The sequence below is a fragment of the Chrysochloris asiatica genome, unplaced genomic scaffold (genome assembly GCF_000296735.1).
Source record: "Chrysochloris asiatica unplaced genomic scaffold, ChrAsi1.0 scaffold00168, whole genome shotgun sequence".
Taxonomy (NCBI): Eukaryota; Metazoa; Chordata; class Mammalia; order Afrosoricida; family Chrysochloridae; genus Chrysochloris; species Chrysochloris asiatica.
This window is the reverse complement of record NW_006408686.1, coordinates 140,330-161,036: the sequence shown is the minus strand read 5'-3', so window position 1 is coordinate 161,036 and position 20,707 is coordinate 140,330. Positions and strand designations below refer to the sequence as shown.

General features: G+C 47.9%; 1 protein-coding gene across 1 annotated transcript in view; it reads right to left on the bottom strand.

Moving 5' to 3' along the window:
• Nucleotides 1-12,632: 12,632 nt before the first annotated feature.
• Nucleotides 12,633-20,707, bottom strand: part of NOVA2 (neuro-oncological ventral antigen 2) — a 33,604-nt gene continuing 25,529 nt past the window's right edge. The window contains exon 4 of the mRNA XM_006871318.1: nt 12,633-14,054. Within this exon, the coding sequence (XP_006871380.1) occupies nt 12,972-14,054 (1,083 nt within the window). The 3' untranslated portion in view covers nt 12,633-12,971. The remainder of the gene's footprint in view (nt 14,055-20,707) is intronic.

Here is a 20,707-nt window from a genome sequence, read left to right as displayed (position 1 = left end):
GAACTGCTGATCTTGCTGTTAGCAACCCAACGTGTAACCCACTACACTACCAGAGCTCCTGGCTGATGTTATGTTGTTACTAAATGCCATCGAGTACGTTCTGACTCTGTATAGGGTTTCTGAGGACTGGCTGGTGAGTTTGAACTGCCGACTTTGAGGTTCAAACCAACCTTGTGGTCCAGTGCTTATCCTACAGCACCACAACAGATCCTTAATAAATATTTGTTGAACGGAAATGCAGCTCCTGATTACTACGTCTTGAGAAGGACACATAGCTCCATTTCCCTGCGGTTCTAAGATCACTTTATAACAGGTCGAGGTGACCACAACGTTCTGTAAAACCGTCCAGGTTGAATAGTATTACATCAGGCCTACAGTTCCATTCCCAAACTCAAATGATAAAATCCATGCCTGCAGACAGGGATTAACTAGTCTCTGCTGGTTCCCGTCCTGCAGGGGCTGTATTGTCTCTACAGCAGGGCAAGTTGCTGAGAAATGCCAGGCAGGAGACCAGGGTTCAATTTCCTGACTCATCTGTGCAACCAGGGGGACCCCATGCCTTTCCTCTCTTCCTTTCTCCCTCTTAGGGTTCTAAGTCTCTGGTTCAGCTAGAAGGGGGTGGAAGATCAATAGGAAGACTGCCCTCAATGCTGTGGCTTGGCATGGGGTGGGGGCTGGGGTTGGGAGTAAGGGTGAAGTCGACTGTGGGAATCGGCACTAACCATGCAGTGGTGACGACGAAAGAGTACAGAGAAGGCACAGCAGCGGAGAGACTGAGATAAAACTGTAGAATGAAAAAGAGACAGAAAACAGAGACAAAAGTCTAAGCCCAAACCTGTTGCTGCGGAGTCCGTTAGACTCCTGGCAACCTTACGTGTTAAAGAGCAGAACTGGGCTCTATGGGCTTTTCTTGACTGTCCTCTTTACGGAAGCGTTTCTTCAGCAGAGTCACTGAATGCACTCGAACCGCCAACCTTTTGGTTAATAGTTGAGCTCAAACTGCACGACACTTGAGAAAATGAGACAGAGACACACACGGAGAAAGACCGAAACCGAGAAACAAATGCACACAGAAACTCAGATTAGCAGAGAACGAGGGCAAGCGAGAGAGAGGGCGAGGTAATAGAGGGGGAAATGGGGAACAGCTATTCTGTTTCAGCGTCGATTCTACTCTCTTGGCGCACTTTGGTGATCGCAGTCTGGAAAGCGGAGGGGAAAACTACATTTCCCAGAATGCCATGCAACTGGGGCTCATGGGCTTTGGGTTCTATCAATCAGACGCCTCCGCGGGAAGCTTGAATTCCTAACATCGGTTCTGTAGATGTCAGTCCCAGCAAGGAGATGTGGTATTGGAGACCTCGGCCGGTCGGCTTCCTGACCGTGCAGGGGGATCCCCGTTCCAGGGGGATCCTTTCTTGTGAGTGTCCCAGGAGGCCCCTTTATAAATCCGTTTCTGCGCACACCGGCCTAAGTGGGTTCTGTTCGCTACCATTGAGCTGTGGTGGATACACAGAAAAATGCAGAGATGGAATGAGACAGGGAAGGTGATTCCGAGATGCACAGAGACCCCACCCCTTAGCAGAGATGAAGAGACAGACGGATCCCTGCAGGGACATGAAGGGATGGAGATGCGGACAAAAAGGAGGATGAAGGATCGAAGGAAGAAGATCGAGTAAGATTTCTCTCAGAGAGAGAAATACCGAAGTTAGACTGAGGCAAAGAGGAAGAGGCAGCAGTAAAGGATTCAGATACTGGAGGGGGCATGGTAGAAGATCCAAAGCCAAACTTTTCCTGTGGTAGATCCCGTCTCACAGAGACCCTATAGGGCCAGTGGAACAGCCCATAAGGTTTCTAAGGTTGTAAATCTTGATGGAAGCAGACTGCTACATCTTTCTCCTGAGGAGTGGTTGGTGGGATCAAACTGCCAACCTTTTGGTTTGGTTAGCAGCGGAGCACTTTAGCCACCATGCCACTACTGACGCTTTAGAGACCTAACAGGTGGAGGCAGAATGGAGCTTTTACCTAACACAAGTGTATTTTTCTTCTCAATATCTGTTTCCAACCTTGAGAGCACTTCTCACCTAGTCTTCACCAGCCCCTCAGGTCTTGCCTACAAAGACTAGTTCCCTCTGGATGACTTGGGAAGGGGCGTGAACAGAGATGACTCAACCACTTTTGATGTCAGAGGCACAATCCTAGGGATAGAGGAAGACTGAAGAGCTAAGAGGGGTGAGGGGATGGAGAGACTGCAAGGGGGGAGACTGAGGAAAAAAGGGAATCTTAGAAATAGAACGGAATAGTTCTTGGGTAGAGAGGGGGGAGATTGTGGGTCAAGGGTGGGGATCAGTGGGCAAAAAGAGAGGACTGAGGTGCAGAGCAGGGGGTTAGGATAGGACAGTTAGAGGCAGTGGACTAGAAATGCCGAAGTTAGGATTCCAAATGGTGGACCCAGATTCCTTGGTCCCTTTGATCTCTCTCTTTCTGTTTTCCTCCATCTAGGATTGCTAGATAAAATGCAGGGGTGCCGAGTTATGTATGAATTTCCAATAAACAACAAATCATTTGTCAGTATATGTGTAATCCCAATATTTCATGAGATATATTTATACTGCAAGTAAATGACTTGTATTTTCATCTGAGATTCAAATTCCAGTATGCATCCTGTGTTTTTATTTGCTGCATCTGGCAACTCAACCTTTCTCTTTCCTCTTTCTGCCTCACTTCCATTTTCTAATTATGCTTGAATCTCTCTCTTTCACTTCATTTCCATTCTCTATTCTTCCGTCTCTCTTAGTAACTTGACACCAATGAGTGTTGGTTTCTCAGAGCCACCCCTGAGGATCCCAGAACTTGGGGACTCATGTATGCCTTCTTCCAGCTTCTACCTTCCCATTCCAGCACTATTTCTAGGGCCTTCTCTCTATTCCAAGCAGTTCCTCCATCTTCTTTCTTCATCATTCTTCTCATCCAGATCCCACCTCCACCCCTGCAATTCTCGCCTTCCCTCATTACTCACCGTTGTCCTGACTTCATTTCCTCTCTCTTCCATCTTCAAGGACCAGAGAGGTCATGAGAGTTTCTCAAAGTTACACAGCAAAACAAGGACTAAATCCCACCCTCTCCCATTCCCTTCCCAATTCCTGGTGGAAAAGTCTTCTACTCTTCTTGAAAATGCCCTAGCTTGGTGATTATCTGGGGAGACCAGGAACTCTGGAGGGTCTCAGACCAGGATCAGAGGTGTCTGTGGCTTAAAGTACGGTGGAGTTTTCAGCACCTACTATGTGCTAAGAGTTGGAGATATGATTTTTGGGCTCTAAACATGCGAATGGAGACTCATCAAGGTTGTCATCATGTCCCTAGGTCCTAAACCAAAACCAAATCCATTGCCATTAAGTCAATTCCAACTCTTGGCAATCTCATGTGATACAGTAGAACTTCCCCATAGGCTGGTGGCATGGTGGATTAAGCACTGGGCTGCTAACTGCAAGGTCAGTGCACCAGTCTCTCTGCAGGAGAGATGAGGCTGTCTGCTTCTGCAAAGATTTAGAGTCCTGGAAACTCTATGGAGCAGAACTACTGTGCCCTTTAAGGTCACTATGAATCCGAACAGACTTGATGGCAGTGGGCCAATCTTTATGGAAACGCATTGCGAAGGCTTTCTTCCATGACATGATCGGTGGGTTCAAATTGCCAACCTTTAGATAGCTGAGTGTTAACTGCTTGCACCATCAAAGGGCCTTCTAGAACATAATGTTGTTGTTATTAAGTGCCTTCAAGTCTAGCCTGACCCATAGCGACCCTGTATAGGTACTCAATAAAAGTCTATTGAATGAATGAATGGCGACATCCCACACAGTTGAGGACCCTTTTCTGTCTGCCCTTTATCTCTTTCTCTCCATTGCTGTCTGTCTCACTTTGTCGTATCCTCAGTCTTCTTTGCCCTCCTGTCTCCTTCTCTTGGTTTCTGTTCTTCCCTCGAATCATGCTATCATTGTTTTTCAACTATAGGGGTCTCACCAGTGACCAACACAGGTAGGGTACTGATGGAGTGATCTGCTTGAGGAATGCTTCCAGAATATTCCAGAAGGTAGGTATGACCTGAATGGGTGTTTCCCAGATATGGATACTGAATTGAAATGTAGAGAGAGAAGATGAGGTGTCCCAGGCCCCACCAGAATCAGTGTCTGCCTGCCTGCCCCCTCCCAGTTTCCGCTTTACCTCTTGTGGCTCTCCATCTCAAAGCCCATTTTTGCTCCTATTTGCTACACCAGCACCTTCCCAGGCGTACCTGGTGTGATACTGCCTACATGTAGGGATATTGTTGTCATTCAGTGTCATCAACTTGCTTCTAACTCATAGCTTCTAACTCATAAGGTTTCCAAGGAGTGGCTGGTGGATTTGAACTGCCGACCTGTGGCTAGCAGTCCAGTGCTTATCCTACAGCGCCACACCAGGATTGTTGTTGTTGCTATTAAGCGCCGTCTAGTCAGTTCTTCGAAACTACCAGCTGCTCCGCGGGAGAAAGATGAGGCTTTCTACTCCCGTAAAAATTTACACCCTCGGAAACCCTGTACAGGGTCGCTATGGGTCGGAATCGACTCGATGGCACTTAACAACAACAACAACAAGTCAGTTCTGACTTAGAGTGACCCTGTATACGTTTCCAAGGTTTAAATCTTTGGAGGAGCAGAAAACCTCATCTTTCTCCTGTGGAGTGGCCGGCAGACTTGAACTGCAGACCTTGTGGTTCGCTGTCCAGCGCTTATTTTATGAAGCCACCACAATCTTATGGTACACATTTCCTTCAGGGGTTGCAAATTTACAAATATTCAGTGGCCAGGCATATATTATAAATGAACTATGCAGGTCAGGGAGGCATTGAGTCTGCCCATCCTGTGTGACAGTCAACTACGGTTACCCTGTGGTAACTGCCACTCACAGATGTCACATCTGATTTTTCAAAAGAGGCTTTACAGACTCACATTTTCAGGAGAAGCTTCCCAGTGTTTAGGAAAAAAACCCAACAAAATCAAAAGCTAGGTGCCACCTGGTTACGAATCGGGCTGCGAACCTTAAGGTCAGCGGTTCGAAACTACCAGCCGCTCCGCGGGAGAAAGATGAGGCTTTCTACTCCCGTAAAGATTTACACCCTTGGAAACCCTGTACAGGGTCGCTATGGGTCGGAACCGACTCGACGGCACTTAACAACAACAACAACAACAACCTATGTATATCAGAATAGAATACGCTTTAGGGTTTTCAAGGCTGGGCTCTTTCAGAAGCAGATCATCAAGTCTTCCTTCTGAGGTACCTCTGTTGTTGTTGTTGTTAAGTGCCATCGAGTCGGTTCCGACCCATAGCGACCCTGTACAGGGTTTCCGAGGGTGTAAATCTTTACGGGAGTAGAAAGCCTCATCTTTCTCCCGCGGAGCGGCTGGTAGTTTCGAACCGCTGACCTTACGGTTCGCAGCCCGATTCGTAACCACTACGCTACCGATCAACCTTTTAGTAAGAGCACTTAACCGTTTGTGCCTGCCAGGGACTCCCAACAGTTGTTCGTGTAATTGATTCTGACTTCACATATGTCAGAGGAGAACTAACTACTCCATAATAATTCAATAACAAAAACCCTTTTGTTAACAAATTGCCAGGACTTCCTTCCGAGTGCCTCTGGGTGGATTTGAACTGTCAACCTTGCACTTAGTAGTAGAGCTACTGTTGGCACCACCTGGGGACTCCAATGTCAACATGCTGGCACTAAATTCACACAAAATGCTGTACAAGCCAAACGCAATCCTGTTTGCAACAGACCTACCCACTGGTGATGGTTTGCAACCTCTGAATCATTTTGAGCCCATGAGTCAGGTTCTGCAGTAAGGACTTCTAGATCCCAGTAGAATGTTTGCTCCTTGAAGACAGAGAGGTGGATCTATTTTGTTCATTGCTGTGTCTCCAGCACTTTGAACAGTGCTTAACGCATAGTAGGTGCTCAATAAAACTTTAACATGGGAACAGTGCTGAAGTTAACATTTTTAAAAAATCTCCATTTATAGGTGAGGAAATGGAGGCTTAGGAGGGTCAAGACCTAAGAATGATACAGCACTGGAACCCACCTGATTCTCACCTGATGCCCAAACTTTAACTGTTAAGTAGCTGTCCTCAAGTTGGTCTGACCCCAATGGCTGATTTTTCTCAAGATTGCCAGATCTGTCTTCTGAGGCAACTCTGGGTGGACTTGATGCTCTCGTTTTTCAGTTAACAGCTTAACTATTTGCACCACCCAGGGGTCCCTCCAAAATTGTAACCCTGGGTAACCCTGCCTCTACTGAGGATTGTATATTTGCAATGCTGTGTGGGGATGTGGGTCAAGGAACGTGTTGTGGGATTATGGCTCGGGCATGTGTGGTGGTGGTGAGGGGACTTGATTCTCCTGAGTGGATTATTTGGGCTCTGAAAACTAGATTAGGCTTGCTCCCCTCAGACACATTCTTGATCTGGGTGTTCACCCAGGCCAGAGAGAACAACCCACTCCTTCCCCCTCCCCTCCTCGAAGGCCCCCACCCACCTCCCCTAAATGCCCAGAGCCCAGGGGGGAAAAAAACTCAGGATGAGGGTGGAGGTGTGGGGAGGAGGGAGAGGAAAGGGGGATGGGTTAAGAAGGAGTGTGTGATGTCAAGCAAAAAAGACAACATTAGACACAGATGCTGAGATGGCGTTTATCGTGGCAAAAAAAGGTGAAGTCGCCGAGGGGGGAAGGAGGGTGGGGGAGGGGGTGGTGGGGGCCATGGAAGCTAATACATGGTGCACTAGGTCACAGACGGACACTGGGGGGTAGAGGGGTGGGTGGGGTGGGCACGGCCCAGGCATGGCAATGGGGGGAGGGAGGGAGGAGAGGGCAGTGGGCCCCAGCCAGGAGCTGCTGGAGGTGGTGGGGAGGAAGTGGGTGGCGTCCCTGGTCGCAGAGATGGAAGGACTTAGAGGAGGTTTGATGGAGACACTGGAGGCATGGTCACAAAGCGGGTAGTCTGGGCCCAGGAAACGGAATGTGAAACTGGAGCAGTGTGGGGAGGGGGCAGCCTGGGACTTGGGTCTTCTTAACCTAAGGATTGAGGAGACCCAAGGGACTTTTGAGGTGGCTTTGTAAGATAAGCACTGGACTACGGAACCACAGGTCGGGCAGTTTGAGCCCACCAGCTGCTGGGAAGGAGAAAGTGAGGCTTTCTGCTCCGGAAATGATTGACAGCCTCAGATATCCTAGACAGGGTCTCTACACCCCGTGCAGTGGAGTTGATTCTCCTAACTCCCCGATAGGACAGAGTAGAATTGTCCCATAGGGCTTCCTAGGCTCTCCTCTTTCTGGAAGGAGACTTTACATCTTTCTCCCGTGGGGTAGAAGCTTTGGGCTCTTGGTTAATAGCTAAGTACCTCAGCGTTGAGCTGTGAGGGGCTCCTTCAATGTTCTTTAGTCCTTTCCATTTTAACCAAGAGAGGAAGCAGTCCTGGGGTGGGGAGGGAGGAAAGCGAATTTAAGGTCCTAATAAGGACTTAGCAATTGGTTATCTAAAAGCCCTCCCCACCTCCCCTCCCTTATTCTTTTCCCACCTTGTCTGGAACAGAGACGAGTGATGCTACCTCCCCTGACTTCCCCATGGTTTAACTCGGGATCACCAGAGACCTTGGAGAACAAATTAATTTCACAGATGGGGAAAACGGAGTCATACTGTCAGACTAAGCTATTCTTTGCCTCCACACCAGGGATCTATACTAATACTGTTCTTTTGAAATCCTTAGTATAGGCTGATAGGTGAAGGGACCCACCTTGAGATTCTCCCAAATCAAAACAGGATGCGGACCATGCCTCCAGTGGCCGGAGATGCCAACACAAAGAAAAAAAATGACTCCCCACGTCCCCTGGCTCAAACCCAGTACAAAAGTGATTATTTACAATGAAGGGGTGGGGAGTGGGGAGAGCCGGAGGAGGGAATAGTGGGACACCCCCGGTGTGACCGCACCTCTGGGGAGGCCACGCCCCTGGCCCCGCCTTTTAAAGGGACAAAGCCAAACAGCATAGATATTTATAGAGGATCTCCATCTCCCCCCCCTCCATGGGGGAGGGCGGACTTAGGGGTGAGGAGTAGGGCATGGGATGGGGTGCGGATAGGGAGGCATGGGCGGTGGGAGATGGAGGAAAGGAGGTAGCCACAGCCCCTCGCCTCCCCCTGCCCCCCCACCCCCGCCGGACACACAGTTTTCCGTGGGATGAACACAGAAAGGGTTAATCAAAAAGAGTTCGATGAGCGAGTCTGACTGTCGAGTGGGGCGGGCTGGAGCAATGAGGCCGAAGGTCCCGGTGGCTGGTGGTGATGGAGTCACTTAGAAGATGAGAGGTTGGTGGTTTTGAGGGGGTGGGGTGGGGTGAGGCAGAAGGAGGTGGAGGAGGGGGATTAGGCGGTCCCCCCAAATTATCTCTGGGAAACAAGAGTGTCCTGGATTGGCTGAGAAGGGGTTAAAAACCAGCAGCCTACATCACACACCCCCTACAGAGACTTCTCCCATCACCCTCCGGGCCACCACTACTGGTGACCACACCCAACAGCAGCGGCGCCAAGGACACGAAGCCCCCTCCCCACAGGCGTCCAGACAGCTACTGCAGTGGAGAGGGATCGTGAAGGCAGGGTTGGGTGTCCAGGCTTCACCAGAGCTTAAAACCATTGTCCCGAAACCACCAAGTGGGACTCGCAATTCCGTTCTCCCCAGCGACATCTAGTTCAGGCTTTCACGCGCAATAGGCGGCCCCAGGTTCAGGACTGCCTTCATGACAGTCTGTGCGATAGCGCCTGAACCCAATCAGCAGCCTGGACGCCCAAAAGACCACACAGTCTACTACAATCTCTACTCTTGGTCTCGAAACAGCAATTATCAGTGCAAAGGGGACTTCTCTCACTTGGCAAACAATTGGCCACCATGCAGAAACAAAATGAGGAAACAAGCAGGAGAAACAAAATAAGGGATACGGAGGGACTTGGGGAGGTGGTTAAGAAGAGAAGAAATACCACTAAGAGAAAAGTGGTACCATATTGTTCCAAGTATAAGTTCCCAACCGTCTATAAGTCGACTCTTACCAAACGCTGTTTAGACTACCCCTGGTTCCCATTTCCCAGTCCAGGGCAGGCGTCAGAGCAGATAAAGATGGCACAATAGCCTTCTGATTCCTGCCCCCTACTAATTATTGCGGTGACGCCTCTTTGCCCTTGTAGAGGTGGCTGGGGCAGGGCAGAAGAAGGTGGTTGGGGCAGGTTGGCTCAGAGCCCCCTGAGACGGGGGATGAAGGAGGTGAATTTGGCACATTGAACCCCTTCTTCTCATAAGTGCTTTGAGACCCTTTTCTCTGAGTCCAGCTGGCACCGCCCCTAGGGCCAGCAGAAGAGGGGTTTTACATAGCTCCCCCTTCCCAGTTTCTACAGATTTGCCCAAAGGAGGCAAATGGGGTTCTCCCCGGCTGGTGGAATTTGGGGGATCCAAAAGGGTAGAGGAGTTAAGCTGAAGAGGAAAGGTTTTTTTTTTTCCTTTTTCTTTTTTTCTTACAAAGATTCTAAGAAAATCGGGGTGGGAGGGTTAAGGAAGGGGGACCCAGTTTAGCTAAGTGTTCACAGACTTTTTCAATGCCTTTTAGGAACCTTCTCCAAGAGAGATGGTCCTATTTCCTCCCCTCTGTCTGAGGTCCTCTTTCCCCTGCCCCCTCCCAGAGCGGCTCAGTTCCAAGGAAGTTTGGCACTTTCTTCTTCTTTTTTTTAATCAAAGGGGAAATGAGGTGAGGGAGGAAGAATGGAAAGAGTTGTGGAGAGGAGGAAGACAGACAGACAAAGTTAGAGACAGGACAGACAACAGTAGGAGACACAGGGAGATAAAACAGAAAGTCATAGGGAGCCAAAGAAAGCAAGAGGGAGATGTTGGGAGATGTAAGGCGCTGGAGGGCAAATGGGAAGGAACAGGGAGACAATTTCAATGCAGCAAACACTTATGAAGCACCTATTGGGTGCTGAAGAGTAGGGTGCAGGGAGGTCATCAGAGTCTCCGAGATCTGATTGGCTAATGGAATTTTCAATAAGCCCCATCTCTGACTCCACTTGCGTGTCCCCTCTGGACAAACTGCAGCACAAAAGTTTGAGGTCAGATTGCAGAAGGGACTTTCATGGGATGGGGAAGACAGTGAATTGAGTTCCTGGGGGAAAATGGGGAAAGATATGTGGCTCCCCACTCACCAACTGATAATCCCTGGCTGGAGGGGAAGGGTTCCCCAAGAAATGTGAATAAGAATAAGCAAGAGTGTCACATAGACACCCCAAGGGAACACTTTTCAGGAGGCCCAGCCTCCAGAGATGTTATCTGTGTGAGACAGAAGTACTGGATGCCCCCTAACTTGGATCCAGACTTCCCTGAATGGTTCTATGGAAATCATCTGCCAGGGAAGCAGAGAATGCAAATGAGCGCTTCAGATCCCACCTCCCCGAGCCCAAACTTTACTTCTCCCAGGATCCTTCCTCTCCTCATGGGGGCTTGGGGGAGTATAGGGGGATATATTAGCTAGATACTGCAATACCCATGCATGGATGGAGATACTGTGAAATACTGTAAGGTCTTTTGAGCAGTGGAAGGGAACCATGGCCCATGGAGCCAACCCACCCCCAACCCCAAGAGCCAACAACTGCAGAAGATATGTACAAAGTTACATCAAGAATTATTTTGGCACTCAGATCTCCATCTGGGTTCAGTCTGGAGATTAGGGGGCAGAAGGTGATGAGGGTACAGGAAACGGGGGGAGCTGGCTCCCACATGGATATGAAGAGGGCACAGAAAAGCCACCTTGGTGCCCATCGGGTAGAAGGGTTGGGCTGGGGGGGATTCAGTGCAAAGTACCTCAAAGGCTATTGCTTTCTAGGGATTTTCACATTTTGATCTGGGGGAGGCCCTCTAGCGAGGGGAAGGAATCTCCCTGGCTTTAGGAGTGAGAATGGTCTCTGTAGCTTTTCTTCCCTCCTTTCTTTTGAGAGAGAGAGATGAGGCGGCCTGGCCCCCAAAGCCATGGAGAAGAGAAGGGTCTGGAAGACCTAGGAGGAGGACAAATGGGGAGAGGATGGGCATGGGATGTCCCTCCCCCAGAAATGCTGATGATGGAACTAGGGCACTAGAGGCCCTGCTTTGGGTTGGAGAAAGTGGAGGTGTCTCCAAGGAGCAAGGGGATGTATATGGGGGTGGAGATGGGTCTCAGCTATCCTAAGTCCATACGGTTGTCAGGCCCTAAAATTTCAACACACCAAGAGGTCCCTAGAGCAGAACACAGTCACCATGCTCAAGGGACCACACCCAAAGTGGCTCCCAGGGCTGCCTAGCTTGTCAGCCACCATTACAACTTCTAGCCCCCGGTGAACCACAACACCACAACGTTCTGATCTATCAGACACCACCAAAGCATGCCAGCTTGCCAAAAGCCACTAGGCAAATTTAACGTGTCAGACCCCACAGGGCATTCCAGATCAGATGATTCTACCGAGACTCACTGAACCCTACAACCGAGCCACACTGGTCTGACAAGAGCTACTATACATTCGGCTCACCAGACTCAATGAAACAAAGCCACGCAGACACAAGCATGCATACAAAAGGTGGGGATGGGAACAGGGGGTCTTTAACGGTAGTTTTCGCTAGCTCCATCTTCTACTCTCCCTGCGAGGGTGAGTTCAAGACTTGTTATATTTGGATGGAGATGACCCTAATGGTATTGGGTCTTTAAAAAAATTTTTTTAGAGTCGTCCAGACTGAATCCAAGTCACCCCTCTTCTCCTCCTGGGAAGATCTCCCAGGCCATCATCCCACCAAAGTGGGATGTAGGTAGAGAAAGGGTCAGTGGTTGGCCATGACCCAACACAGGAGACAGATGTTTCAACCCAGTGACATCATTGGAAGTGACCTCGAGATCTCTTAGGAAGTGACCTCAAGACATCACAGGAAGTACACTCTCCCATGATATCACTGAAATGACCTTTGAGAAACATCATAGGAAATACCTGTCCCTCTTGTTATCATAAGAAGTAACCTTTGGTGAACTGCTTCCTGTGACATCATAAATTAAGTACTTGGCTTTTAGTGACATCACAACAGGGATACTCATTCCCATTACTTTAGAAAAAGCCACAGTACTTTCCAGAGGAAGTTGCTCCAAATGCCCCTAAGAGTCTTGCCCATGGGACTGGGCCAATCCCAGAGCCAACCTCATTTCCCAGCAGCCACCCCTACCCCCAATACAACCTGACAACAAAAGAATGAAAATTCCCACCTAGAGGGGGCAACTCTGGTGGGGGGGCGAGAGAGTAGCTGAGACAACCTGGGATCTATGGGGTCCCTACACCAAAGGTCCCACTTCAGCTCAGACTCCTCCACTGTCTCTTCTCCCATCACTTCCCTCAGATCTGGAACTGAAGGCAGGAGAGGTGGAGTGTTGTGTTTTGAGGAGGCCCCTCAATCCAGGTGACCCAGAGGCTCCCTCCCCTCCTCCCATGTGGAAACAAAAATATAAAAAAGGAAACAAAAAAGAATTCCTCATCAAGGAAAAAAAAAAAAAAAAAAGAGGGAAAGAAAGAGAAAATAACGCTTTGTTTTCTATTAAAATCAACAAAATGCAATATATACAGATATCACACAGACCTGGGCCCTGGGAGGGGCGATCAGGCCCAGACAAGCACAGGGATGAGGAAAGGGGTCAGTTCCAGGCTGGGGAGGGGGCTTCTGGGCCCCAACCCCAGCCAGTACTCAATCCTGCCTATGACTACCAGAAGGCGGGGGTTCGGTCAGGCCTACCCCAGCCCCATCCCATAAGAAGCAGGACTACACCAAGCTGAGGTCAGGAGTTGGGGGAGGAAGTAGGAGGAGGAGGAGGAGGGACAGGGATAGGGTGGGAGCACACACCACAGGCCTCATCCCACTTTCTGGGGGTTTGAAGCCCTCACCCCCTGCTCATAGGTGACCCGCTGGCTGATGAGGTATTGGGCTGCTTGCGTGGCCGCGGGGCTGCCCGTGATGGTGACCCGCCGGTTCCGCGTGCCTGGCAGGAACTCTCCTTTCTTGGAGATCTGGATGCGGGCGCCTGTGAGCTCCTGGTACTCCACCAACGTCTTGCCCCCCTTGCCCAGGATGGCTCCCACCAGGTTCTCAGGCACCGCGATCTCCACCAGCTCCTTGGCACTTTCAGCTGCCAACTTCTCTGCTGTCAGGAAGCCCCCAGCTGCCCCCGCCGCGGCCGCCGCGGCCACCAGTGGCCCACCTCCTCCACCTGCACCCCCGCCTGCCCCAGCCCCGAGGTAGCCATTGGCGGCTGCGGCCAAAGCAAAGGAGCCCAGGGCTCCGGGTGGTGGGGGCGGAGGTGGGGCGGCCCCTCCAGCTGGCCCAGCCCCTGCCTCCCCAGCGTAGGACGCTAAGAGGTTGGCAGCGGCAGCAGCAGCAGGGTTGGCACCAGCGGCAACAGCAGCCAGGACGCCGGAGGCTGCGGCCGAATTGAGGCCCAGACCAAGGGAGTTGGTGTTGTAGCCATAGCTGGCCAGCGTGTTGAGCGCTGTGCTGATCGCCAGCAGATCGGTGCCGGAGAAGGCAGGCAGGGCGGCAGGAAAGGCTCCCACGCCTGCCAACCCTGCTGGGCCCAGCAGGCCAGAAGCGGCAGCAGCGGAGGCGGCGGCTGCAGCAGGCAACACGTCAGCGGGGCTGGCGTACGGTGAGCCGGTGGGGTTGGAGTTGGCTACAGGGCCGGCCACGTTGGCGTAGCTGATGTTGAGGCAGCTGCTGCTCTGAGGGTCTTCCTGGACCTTCTGCACGATGGCGCTCACGGCCTTGTGCACCTGCTCGGGCTCACCACTGACTGTCACCACGCGCTCTTGCAGATTGATGCCCTCTGGTTTCTGGGACAGCTGCACCCAGGCACCCGACTGTTCCATCACGGCTTTCACCGTCGCGCCCCCTTTGCCGATGATCAGGCCGGCTGTGCTGTTGGGGACAATCAGCTTGGCCTGCGTGGAGAGTGAGAGGGAAGTCTTTAGGGCTATGATCGGAGACTGAATAACAATCATGGCTTTGGACTGGTTCAGGTATGGCTCACAAATCAAAACTAGAATGGACTCGAATTTGTTAAATGTAGGTGAAGCAAACAATAACCGAAATGGGGAAAATCACAGGTTGAGACCCTGTGGGAAACTTAATCCCCCTTTTAGAAAACAAGGGTGGTGTGCCTGTTGCATAGCAACCAGATGTCTTTGACAAGCAGAATCAGAAACAATGGTGCTCTACTCAAAGACAGCACACTTTGAGTGCACTAGCTTTCCAGAGTCGGGCCAATAATCCAGTCACCCACATTAGGTTCCCAAAAGGGCTCACTACGCCACTTTTCCAAGTATCTCATTTAAGAGATTGGGTGTGTAAAATTTCCCATTCCAGTTATTGTTGTTTCACCCAAATTAACAAAATTGTACCTATTCTGATTACACGTCACCAGTAATGGCTGAATCAGTCCAAGCTGCTTCAAAGTGCTGACTATTACATTATAGTTGTTAAGTACCTTCGAATCAGTTCAGACTCATAGTGACCCTGTGTATAGGGTTTCCGAGGAGCAGCTGGTGAAATTGAACTGCCGACCTTGCAGTCCAAACTGACCTTGCAGCTGTGCATTATCCCACAGCGCCACACTAGGACTCTGATGATAATGTTGTTGTTGTTGTTAAGTGCCGTGGAATCGGTTCCAACTCATAGCCACCCTGTACAGGGTTTCTGAGGCTGTAAATCTTTACGGGAGCAGAAAGCCTCATCTCTCTCCTGCGGAACAGCTGGTAGTTTCGAACTGCTGACCTTGCAGTTCACAGCCCAGTTCATAACCACTACGCTATCAGAGCTCCTTGATGATAATATTAGTCCCGGGCTTATAGCCCCAGGTATTCTCATAACCCTGCTCTTTCAATTGTCCAAGATCAGGTTCAATGTATCTTCTGGGCACACACCAATATGGCTCTGCTGCTCTTCAGTTGGCTCCCACCATACGGCAATCCTATGCACAATGGAATCAGAGCGTTGTAATTGATTTCACTGGCTGATTTTCAGAAAGATCACCAGGCCTTTCTTCCTACTCTGTCTTAGTCTTGAAGGTCTCCTAAAGCCTGAACAGCATCATGGCAACATGCAAACTTCCACTGAGATGGGTGTTGGAAACCCAGATGGGTAGTGCACTGGTTCAGAAACCAACCTGGACCCCCCAAATGGAAGGTGAGAATTTCACCACTGAGCCACCATTGCTCTAATATGACTCTAAATCCCACTCCCCAAATGAAATCCATTGCCGTTTAGTGTATTCTGACTCATAGAAACCCTATAGATCAGAGTAGAACTGCCCCATCTGGTTTCCAAGGCTGCAAATCTTCATGGGAGCAGACTGTTTCAACTTCCTCCTGCAAAGTATTTGGTGGGTTTGAACCACAACCTTTTGGTTAACAGCTTAGCATTTAACCACGGCAACATCAGGGCTCCAATATGGCCCTACCAGCTGTTGGAACAATGAAATACTTCCATGTTGGCTGATAAATAAATAGCTAGTACTCTAAGTCCCCTCAGTAGTTTTTTGGCCACATGTTCCATGCTCATGAAAGCCCTGGTATCTCCCATTCATCCAGCTCTTAAAGGCTTAATGTAGAGCCTTAGCTTGCATTGGTGCCCAGGCCTTCTATATTGTTAAATACTTTGACTCCCAGCTCTGGAAGAAGGCATTATTAAACATTGTTGTTAAGGACTGTCAAGTTGGTTCCAACTCATAGCTACCCTGTGGAGTGGTTGATGGGTTTGAACTGCTGTGATCTGTGGTTAGCAGTCCAGAGCTTATCTTACAGCTCCATCCTGGGACTCCATTAAGCATTAGTCTCACTTTATGTCATTGTGGAATAAAGCACTGCAAAGTCGGTTTGGACCATAAGGTTGACAGTTCAAACTAACCAGCTATTCCTTGGAAATCCCATACAGGATCGCTGTGAGTCGGAACCGACTCAATGGTACGTGACAACAACAGTAAATGAACATCTTGAGGCCTAAGGGATGAAACTTGCTCCAAGACCACCCAGATAGAGACAGGGCTGAAATCCAATCTCTTGGACCTTATGACATTGCCTTCTCATTTAACTCCTTTCTTGTGTAATCTGTAAAATGAAGATAAATATAAAACCTCTCGAGGATGGTCTTAAGCATTGGATTACTTAAATATGGTGTTCCCCACTTCTCAGTTCCCCACTTCTTCATCCACATACATGACCAAGCTCTGTATGTGGATCCAGCTTGATTCCAGTGGAGAGATTTCAAAATCAACATTGCCAAGAGCGTTTTTATACATAAATTCCTCCTTCGCAATCAACTGATCCGAGGATCTTATGTCCATATCTGCCCTCTTCTTCATCCCTAAACAGAACCATGGGCATTTGGGAAATTTGTGTTCTCAGTTCTGGTTGCCACACAGAGGGCAGAGATGGATATTCAGTGGGCAGTGCCATGGATGTTTGTACTCCACACCTGGAGAATCAGGCCCTTAGAAGAACTGTCCCAGGTCCTGAAGGACTTTTTAAAGTCTCACAGGACCTTCATTTGGGGAAATACCTGTTGGAACATCTCTGAGCCCAGAACTGAACTCTATGGTACATGTTGCTGTTAGCTGCCATTGGGTCAACCCCTGGCTTTTTGCCACCGTATGCAAACAGAAAAAGATACTGCTTCATCCTGAGCTATCCTCCATGGTCAGGTGTAGATCAGAACATTGTGATCTATAGAGTTTTTGTTTCCTTTTTTTCTTTCTTTTTCGTCTTATTTTTCCTTACCTTTCAAAAATCTTGTTTGTTTGTTTTTTGATCCATGGGGTTTTTATTGGCTGATATTTAAAAGCAGGTCAACAGGTCTTTATTTCTAGTCTGTCTAAGTCTGAAAGCGCCACTGAAATCTGTTTAGCATTTTAGCAGCATGAAAGGCTTCACTGATAGATGGGTCATGGCTGCACTGAGGAACTGTCTGGGAATCTAACCTGGGCCTCTCACATTGTTGTTGTTAAGTGCCACAGAGTAGGTTCCAACGCATAGCAAACCTGTATAGGGCTTGTGAGGAATGGCTGGTGGGTTTGAACTGCCAACATTGTGGTTAGCAGCCACATAATCAGGACTCCACATGGAAGTGAGAATTCTACCACTAAGTCACCACTACCCCAGACAATGTAATACTAATGTGACAATATAGGAGACTGTCCTTGTTCTTGGGAGATACATGCTAAAGTGTTTAGAGATGAAAGGTAATAAGATTTATAACTGATTTTCAAGTAGGTCAGCAATAAAGCGCCAATGTGTGTATGTGTGAAGAGATCAAGCAAATATTAATAAATGGTGAATCTAAATACATTGTATCGAGAGTCCATTGTACTATTTAAAAAAAGTTCTCAAAAGAAAAAGCTAGAAGAAATACTTATGTCCCAACACTCCCTTTCATTCTTATTTTACTTATTTACTTGTTTATTTTCTGTCTCCCCTTGGATGAATTTAAGACCCATAAGGGTAGGGATGTTTGTCTGGTTTGTTTACTGGGTCCTCAGTGTTTAGCATACAGAAAGTGCTCAGCAAAGGTTGGGTGAATGAATGGATGGAAAAATGAATGAATGAATGAATGACACCCACAGACCAAACAGGAACAGAATGGTGGTAGTGATGGTAGAAGTGTGTGTTTGTGTGTACATATGTGTGGGTGCTGTAAATTTGGATAGCCAACCTCAGCTCAGTATGGCCTATTCTGATTTTTCTAGATTAACTGGGAATGTTGATTTGTAAAATGGAAAGCAATCAGTTTTTAAATGTTGGCAATCTCTTAACATTTTCAAGAACCACTGTGTGGTGTAAATAATCCAACGTGCTAGCCAGTTTGCAATCTGTTCCTACAAATCCCCGAAAAGCTGACTCTGGGATTACTTGATCAGGTTCAAATCCTGTCTTTACCACTGATGCTAGACAAGGGACTTGGCTTTTTTGGGACTCAGTTTTCTCATCTGTAAAATGGGGAGAAGGACACTTCTTCCATAGGATTGTTATCAGGCTTCATTGAGATCAGGAACACAGTAATGAACTTGAGATTCTAGCATGGTCACAATTAGCCAGAACTGAGGTTAGCTGTGTTTCAGGTGATTCACAGCCCCCACCATTGCCAGGTGACTTGCTATAAAGTTGCCACTCCTCAATCATATCTTTTGTTTGTTTGCTTGGCCTCTATAGGCATATCATCATTCATTAACTCAATTGTTGGCTGATCACCAAGTATAAATTGCCACGTGAACGTGCAATTAATGTGTGTCCATAGTAGGTGTCGGACAAATGGTTGTTGTCATGGTTACTACCATGGGCAGATCTAGACTTCACTGCCACATTTGTGGTATAGGTGCTTTGGAAATCAACTTCACAGTTCATCAGAAAATTAAACCTAAGAGTTACCATGTTATTGTTGATGTTATTGCATATTATTGAGTAGAATCTGACTCATAGTGATCCTACATGACAGGGTAAAACTACCTCATAGAGTTTCCATAACAACTACAACAAAAAACACTGTTCCTGAGTCAATTCTGCCTCATAGCAACCTTATCCAAGGTTTCCAATACTAAATCTTTATGACAGCAGATAGGTTCATCTTTCCCCTGCAAAGTAGCTGGTGAGTTTGAACCACCAATCTTATGGTTATCAGTTCAATAACTAACCCACAGTACCACTAGAGCTCCTAGAGTTTCCATATTACCTCAAAATTCCTCTCTTATATACTCAAAAGAACTGAAAACATATATCCACACAAGAATTTGCTCACAGCAACACTAGTCATGGTGGCTGTGTGCCATGGAGTCGGTTCCGACTCATAGTGACCCTGCACAGGGTTTCTGAGGCTGTAAATCTTTACGGGAGCAGAACGCCTCATTTTTCTCCTGTGGAACAGCTGGTAGTTTCGAACTGCTGACCTTGTGGTCCACAGCCCGATTCGTATACGCTATGCTACCAGAACTCCTTAACACTACTCATAATCGCTCCCAAATGGAAACAACCCAGATATCCGTCAACTGATGAATGGAAACAACCCAGATATCCGTCAACTGATGAATGGAAACAACCCAGATATCCGTCAACTGGTGAATGGAAACAACCCAGATATCCGTCAACTGATGAATGGAAACAACCCAGATATCCAAATAGTGGAATATTGTTTGGCTCCAGAGCAAGTGACTGACTATGTGTCACATACTATTATACGATGATTCTTGAAAACATGGTGCTAAGTGGAAGACACCAGACATAAAAACCACGTATCATATGATTCCATTTATATGAAATATCCAGAATAGGCAGATCTATAGAAACAAAGTAGATTAGTGGTTGCCAGGGGCTGGTGGTACTGAAAAAATGGCTGCTAATGGTTACTATTTTTGGGGTGATGGGAATGTTCTAGAATTTTATAGCAGCAATGGATGTACAACTTTGTGAATATGCTAATATACAGATGGCAAACTTTATAGTATGTGAATTATGTCTCAACTGAGCTGTTATTTATTTTTTTTAAATCACCAGAAAATACAGAACAGTCTGACAAGTGAAGAGGATAGAAAAATACATACTAAAGCAGACCGAAGAGAGTAGAGAGATATATTTAGTAAGTGATGTGGCATTTCAGAGCATTGGGGAAGGATGGATTATTCCATAAGAGGTTTGGGTACAATGGTCTAATTGTATGTATATGCGTGAAAGTTAGATTTTTAAAAAATTCCAAACTGAGTTCCTAGGGAGTCATTTCACTCATCTGAGCCCCTTTTACTCCATCTGTAAAATGGGCATATCCACATAGTTTTGGCGAGTACCCACTAAGATACTGTCCTATGGCAGTCACTCAGTCAGTGTTAATTCTAATGACAGAACCATGGCTAGTAGCAAGGTTTTTGCTGCTGCTGTATTTTCAACAGAGGACGGTCCAAATTCTAGTTTGCTATTTAACAACTATGTAACCTTGGGCAACTGTCTTCACCTCTGTGCTTTAGTTTCCTTATCTCTAACACTGGCAAAACCTTGTCCTTAGTTATTGTTGGATTGTCCCATGCGCAGTGGGATCTCACTGGCTGCTTTTTAGAAGTAGATCTCCAGGCCTTTCTTCCTACTCTTAGTCTTTCTAGACTAAAAGCTGTTTAGCGTCACAGCAAAATACCAACTGTCATTGACAGATGGGCAATGGCTCCATATGAGCGGCAGTGGCCAGGAATTGAACCTGGGTGTCCCAGATGGAAAACAAGAATGCTACTAGTAAACCACACACTGGCCTCTTATAAATCACAGCTATCTCTTACAATTTGCTTGGCAAAGTGGAGGGTCAGCGAAAAAGAGTAAGACCTCCAATGAGATGAATTAACACAATGGCAGCAGCAACTGGCTGAAGCATAGCAATGATTGGGAGGTAGGTGTAGGACTGGGCAGTGTTTTGTTCTATTATGCATAGAGTCACTGTGAGTCGGTACTGACACTTGACAACACCTAACAACAACATCTCAGACAATTACTGGGAATATTTAACAAGTAAAATGACAGCCCAATGCCTAGCATTTGGTAAGCCCTCAGGAAATGATAAATGCCTTATTAAA